This window comes from Hevea brasiliensis, chromosome 9, assembly GCF_030052815.1.
Source record: "Hevea brasiliensis isolate MT/VB/25A 57/8 chromosome 9, ASM3005281v1, whole genome shotgun sequence".
NCBI lineage: Eukaryota > Viridiplantae > Streptophyta > Magnoliopsida > Malpighiales > Euphorbiaceae > Hevea > Hevea brasiliensis.
Window position 1 is genome coordinate 20,392,156 of NC_079501.1, and position 6,756 is coordinate 20,398,911.

Below are 6,756 nucleotides of genomic sequence, written 5' to 3' on the forward strand. Positions count from 1 at the left end.
CCCAGGCACAAGCTCACCTAACCTAACCCAACCCCACCACCTTTTCTTCTTTGGATTTTCCTCAATATTATTTAATATTCTTGTATTATGGTCGAGAAAGCCGATTCTTCGCTAATTATTGAACGTATTAAAATCTTAATTCAAATCTTTACTCCAACATTGAGATGAAAAATTATCTCTCATGGATGAATTGATTGTGGTATCCATATCCTCGACATCATGAAATTCACTATGGCTCACTAACAAAATTTTTTTATGGGATGAATTAAATGAGGAGCTTGGTGGTGGTCTATAATTCTGTGGGGAGATGGCTTGACTTGCATTAATTATTTATAAAGCCAAGAAACGATTCGATTTGTATTCCTAACATGCCTCACCCAGAATACTCTGACAAAAAGTGGGTAAGTAGGGCAGTGACCAACCGACTCCACATCATATATTCTGATCCAATTAAAACCATTGAAGGTCTAATATTCCCATCCCAGGTCATCTCCTCCTCAGCATTGACCCGTCTTAGACGTACCTCCCCAAGATAATTAACACTTGCTTTCCAATCTCTTTAATTACTTTCCAGTATATATTAGCTGTAACCAATTTTCCTTTTCCTGTAATCATATTACATTGCATGCTATCCAAGCCAACTTATTACTATTACTGTTACCCTTCTAATTTTGTCAATATAGTTAATCTTGGCACCCACAAGTTTAGCTTATTGTAAGTCACCTATTAATTTTAGTACGATTTCAAATTCCAATTCTCCTCTTCATATATAATTTAATTAAAAAAATAATCAAAATTTCAAATTCTAATTCTTTTATATTATAAAAATAACATTGAATACTACTAATCTAAAAATATGACCTCATCAATTACATACTTTAAAACCATATTACGATAAAAAACTGTAAAATGAGCACATGCATTTTCATCCAAAGCCACTTCACCTTTGTTCTATCCTCATCCAAAATTGTATATTAGAGATTAATTGAAGTAAAAAAGAAAAAAGAAAATCTAATATTAGAATGGAAACTAATTCATACTATTATCTGATTATATTAAATAAAATTACATTCATGCTGACATAAGTGATGATAACTACAAATGTTTTCCTTTTTTGGGTTATTAGAGATGATAACTATATCAAAACCCACTAGCAAAATTTTATATACTAAACCCTAGTTCTTGGAAATGTGAATTCAACGAGGCGCCACGACTATGCGCACGTGTTACGCACTCCCTCTTTCTAGAGCATAAACAATTAGACACCTTATCTTCCTCCATTTGTAGCGTATAAATAGCTAACAAAGCTTAATGAAAACCAATTTGTTAAGATTGGATCCAACTTTAGTTCAGAACTAATAATCTTACACACAGTTCCACACTTTGCTTTCTTTACTTTCATGGCTTCTGATCTCTCTGTGATCCTCCCTCGTGTCCTCATCGTCTCTAGACGTAGCGTTCGAAAGAACAAATTCGTAGATTTTGTGGGTACGTAGGTTGATTTTCCATTTTGAATCCTCCATTATTTCTGTCTTTAATGTATAGAATATATACCCTCCTGCATTTTTTGCAATGTTTATTGATTTCTTCTTTTGCTATAATATTTCAGGTGAATATCATCTTGATCTTATAGTAGGCTACGGTGCCGTACCAGTTATTGTGCCTCGTGTTAGTGGGGTGCATATGTTGCTGGACAGTTTCGAGCCGATCCATGGTGTTCTTCTTTGTGAAGGAGAAGATATTGATCCATCTCTGTATGAATCTGAAACCACTAATCTTTCACCAGAAGAGTTGGAAGAAATCAGGAGGCTGCACGCAAGCGATACAGCTATTGACAAAGAGAAAGATTCAATCGAATTAAGGCTTGCTAAACTTTGTCTGGAAAGGAACATACCTTACTTGGGAATTTGCCGGGGTTCACAGGTTCTAAATGTTGCCTGCGGGGGTACCCTTTATCTAGACATAGAAAAGGAGGTATCAAACAAGTGTGTGGAGCCCAAAAGAGTGAAGCACATTGATTATGATAATTATGATGGGCATAGACATATGGTTAAGGTAGTTGAGAGCAGCCCTTTGCACCATTGGTTCAAGGATTCTTTGGAAGAAGGTAAAATGGAGATTTCTGTTAATAGTTATCACCACCAAGGCGTTAAGAGTTTGGCCCAAAGATTTGTGCCTATGGCGTTTGCACCTGAAGGACTGATTGAGGGATTTTATGATCCAGATGCCTATAACCCTGAAGAGGGTAAGTTTATAATGGGACTCCAATTCCATCCAGAGCGAATGAGGCAGGCAGATACCGATCATTTTGATTATCCAGGGTGTCCAAAGGCTTATCAGGTATCTATGTGACCAAATTTAATAAATTAATGTATAATTGGTCCATGTTTTTGGAGTAACATAAAGATATGCACGTATACAGGAATTTGTGAAGGCAGTGATTGCCTATCAGAAGAAGCTTAATAGCACCATATCTGTGCCAAAGCCTCTAAAGCTAAATCAAGAAATGGAGAAGAAAAGAAAAGTTATACTCAGAAGCTTCTCACTTGCAAGAAATATGTACACCACTGGCCAAGAGCTGCACCCATCAAAAGAATCAGAACTGAAAGCTGGAGCAGAATTTCTAGAGGTAAATATTATATATATTTGATAATGAAGTTGTTAATTAGATTCTTTCCGGAATTTTATTTTTATTATACATATCATTTGATTTATTATATATGTATTGCAGTCCAACACAGCTCTGAGCTTCCAACAAGAGAATAGGTTAAAGCAGATAGGAGCAACAGTGAGAAACGGTGGATCCTACATTGAGAGATTGAAGTTGAATGAGGAAAGTGAAAGACTAGCAAAAAAAGTGATGGGGAAAAAGTCAGTAGAGCAGTTGTCTGATCTCTTGTCTTTCTACCACATGATGGGCCAGATTTGCTCTGAAGTCCTGGAAAGAAAGCTTAATGGCATTTTCAGTGAGATTGCTTCCTGATATATCGACTTTTTCTATTAATTCATCACAGTTCACAGGAATCCCCTTGCTTTCCTATCCTGTGTTTTCTTTCCCGTTTCTTTTTCACATGATATGAGTGATGATGCAAAAGAGCAATCGTATTTATTCATAAATAATTATAAGAAGCTTGCTCATTTGCCTAATTAGTCCTTTCTTGATTAATTATTGACTTAACATGATTTAGAAGATTGTTAAGAGAAGTGAAAATATACTTGAAAGGGAAGGATTTTACAAGTGAGGAATAATGTCCACATGCGAGTACTGTTCGCGGACGCAGGCACTATTATAACAATATGTACATTGTTGTTTTTATCAACAAAGAATATTATTAGAATATCTTATCCACCTAACACTAATAAATGGATATAAAATGGGTGATTGGGATTTTTAAATAAATTGATGGAATTCTTATACTTGATGGAATTCTTTACTCACCTGGAGATAAATTTTAATTTCGTGATATTATTATAATATCAATGTATATTGAGAGGTTTGGAGAATTTACATCCAAGTCTTTAAAGCGGGCACAAAAAGAACTCTCTCAAAGACACTGATCATATGGGGCAAACTAAATAATATTTCAGTAGTTTCTTTCATCAGAGTTCTTTAGTGCAACATAATTTTATTGGGCTACAAATAAATTGAAATTTCACTATTGTAGCATTATTAGATTTGTTTAGTCTATAAAAGTTAATAATAATTACATTATCATAATATATAATCTTAATATAAATGCATTTTATTTATTTTTAATTAATTTCATCATTATTTAATTATTTATTTCACAAATATAAATTGCATATTCCCCAAAGCAAATGATTTTGATTTTATTAGGAAAAAAAAAATTATACCACCCTAGTCCTATATACTCAATGCATGTTTGAAAATTGTTAATTTTTAAATTTACCGATTTATAGTCATAATTCATAATATTATCAATATGATTTCGACTGTTAAAACAAAGTTCTCCATCGTGATTTTCATCATGTAACGATTAAATTACAAGAAAAAGGTAATTTTAAATTTTCATAAAATTAATCAATTTGATAAGCACACAAACATATAGATAACAATAATTAATAAGTTTTAATTCAATAGTATTAGAGTAATTTTAGGTAAAAAGTCTATTTTTAACCCTTAAAGTATAGACCAATAGTTATATAAGTCATTACAACGTTTTGGAATCTAAATAAGCTTTTTAAGTTTTAAAAAAGTTCAAATAAGTCCTTTAAATTTTTAAAATAGATCAAATAAGTTCTTTTACTATTTTGAAGATAAATAAATCCTTTACTTTTTAAAAATATATTAAAAAAAATTAACTATAATCCTCATCAGTAATCCTGTGTATCTAATTTACAATATCATAGTAAGTATCTAGTTCATTTTGAAGCATATAATTAATAAGTTATTTTTCACCGAATGATTTAAGAAACTTCTCTATGGTTCAAAAAACTTTTGTAGATAAGCTTCTTGAATATTTTATAAATAACAACTTATTAATCTGCTTTAACATGTGGCATATTTCCATTAGTATATTATAAATCAAATACACAAGATTGCTGATGAGGTATCCATTACTAAAAGATCTAATGCATAGCCTTACCTGGATTTATAGCCTTACCTGGATTTATATTAAAGATAAATTATATTTCAGTTTTTTTATTTATTTTTAAAAGTTAAAAATTTTATTTATTTATAAAATAGTAAAATGACTTATTTGATATATTTTTAAAATTTAAATGACTTATTTAATATAATTTTTAATTTTTCAATTTATTACATAAATATTTATAATAACTAATAACTATAGCACCTCAGTCCCAAAACACAGTTTGCGGTGAAGCCACTTAGATGGGGTTAGACAGAATTTTTTTTTTAATGTATTTATCTATTTTTCTCATTTTTCTTTTATTATATTTTATTCATTCTTGTTAAACCTAAATCAGCTGGTCCGAAAGGTTTAACTAGCAATCTTAACCAGATTTAATTTGATTTAACCCTTAAACTCTTTTATAAAGGAAAAAAAAAAAAAAAAACCTTACACTCTGATTTTTAAAAAATTGAGTCGATATAAATTGACTAGATAATCAATAAATTGAAAATTCTGTAAAATTTGAATCTAGTAATTTAGTCTGATTATGAAAAAATTATATAATAAAATTGATGTATATACAATAATTTTATGGTAATCGTTGATTATGATAGATTTCACATTGATTTCACAATGATTAATGATTATAATTAAATCGTTAAATGTACCATAATTGTATCAAATATAAATTCTTGATTATGAATTTTATTTAAAAAAAATACAAAATTATAAAATTTTTCTGTACATTATAAAAATTATAAATACCCTCTATATAGAGTCATATAGGGAAGCTTCGTGGCTCGTACAAAATGTGCAAACGTGAAATTGAAACTAGCGCAAATAGCCTTCTTCCACTCCCTCCTTTAAAACCTTGTTTTTTCCCTTCTAAAAATCATAATTTCAAGACGACCTGACTCTCCTGTCCACTCTCCACATTCCAAAGAGATTTTTTCCCATAGTTTTGAAATTTGGAACTTTTCAGCCAGATCCAACAGTGAAAATAAATCGTGAGTCTATTAATAAAATGATTTAGTTCACTTTTAAAACTTGAATATCGTTAAAATAAAATAAAAAAATTGACAAATCAGTTAATATCGATTCGACCTATTGTTGGTTCAACGGGTTGAACATGTCTTCATTATTATTTCCATTAAGCCAATTTAATTAAAATTGTTAAATCCTTATATTCAAAAGATAAAAAAAAAAAAAAAAAATACAGCTCAAATGTTCAACCCTTTTGTTCTTTAATTTTTAAGTCATTATTATATTATAATGACTTATTTTAAATATGATTTGTATGAAAAAATTATATTATATTTATTTTTTAATTAAATATAATATAAAATATTATTTATTGATATTTATATTAAATACGATAATTTGTATTAGATTAATAATATTATCATATAGAATTTTATGCTGTAGTTCAGTTCGAACTTGGATCAACTCTAATTGAATTTTAAATTTTAACCCTCTGCCTTCACTAGCTTTTATACCAGGCCGGACATGAAAACCATTTTTTTTTTCCCTTCTTTTCTATTACCTCCATCTTCAAGCTAAGGCTGGAACCTGGAATTAGCAAGTCTATTTATTGCTTGTGTTTACACTAAAAAAGTTTTTTTTTATGTTCAAGTCATGATTAATTAAATTAATTTTTTTTATATTAATGTCATTAATTTTATTTTATTAATTTAATTATGGGACCTAGGAAATATTTATTAACTGATTTTGGTGTAGATAATGTGGAGAAAATTAACTAATAATAGGAAGACAAGGAGTTAGGAAAAGTTATAAGCTGTAGCTATAAATAATTATTGCTGTGCTACAGGAAGAGCCCCTATTACTCAATTAATCGAACAGCAAACTAATCAATTTAACAAGACTCCGATAGTTTTTTATCATTTATTTTATCTTTCATTTAATTTTCTAAGTCTTATATTTAATTTCCTTCAAATTTAAATGTAATTTTCAAGCAAGCAATATAAGTTGCTTTCAATTTGTTATAAGATTTCGATAAGCCCAAATAAGTGTATTTAAGTTTTTACAATTATTTAATTAAAAGTTAGAAATGCACTAACTGACACATTTTTTAAACAGTTAGCCTCGCAGAACCAGCTTGATATCCTTCTCTATAAACATTTTCTGACCCTAATATCCGAAT

The 6,756-nt window shown here is 29.5% G+C and overlaps 1 protein-coding gene across 1 annotated transcript; it reads left to right on the forward strand.

Moving 5' to 3' along the window:
• Positions 1-1,259: 1,259 nt before the first annotated feature.
• Positions 1,260-3,147, forward strand: LOC110662168 (putative glutamine amidotransferase GAT1_2.1). The gene is made up of 4 exons (XM_021821056.2): positions 1,260-1,488; positions 1,610-2,340; positions 2,423-2,629; positions 2,732-3,147. Exons 1-4 carry the CDS (start codon positions 1,401-1,403, stop codon positions 2,981-2,983), a joined length of 1,278 nt encoding a protein of 425 aa, XP_021676748.2. The 5' UTR covers positions 1,260-1,400; the 3' UTR covers positions 2,984-3,147.
• Positions 3,148-6,756: the final 3,609 nt, after the last annotated feature.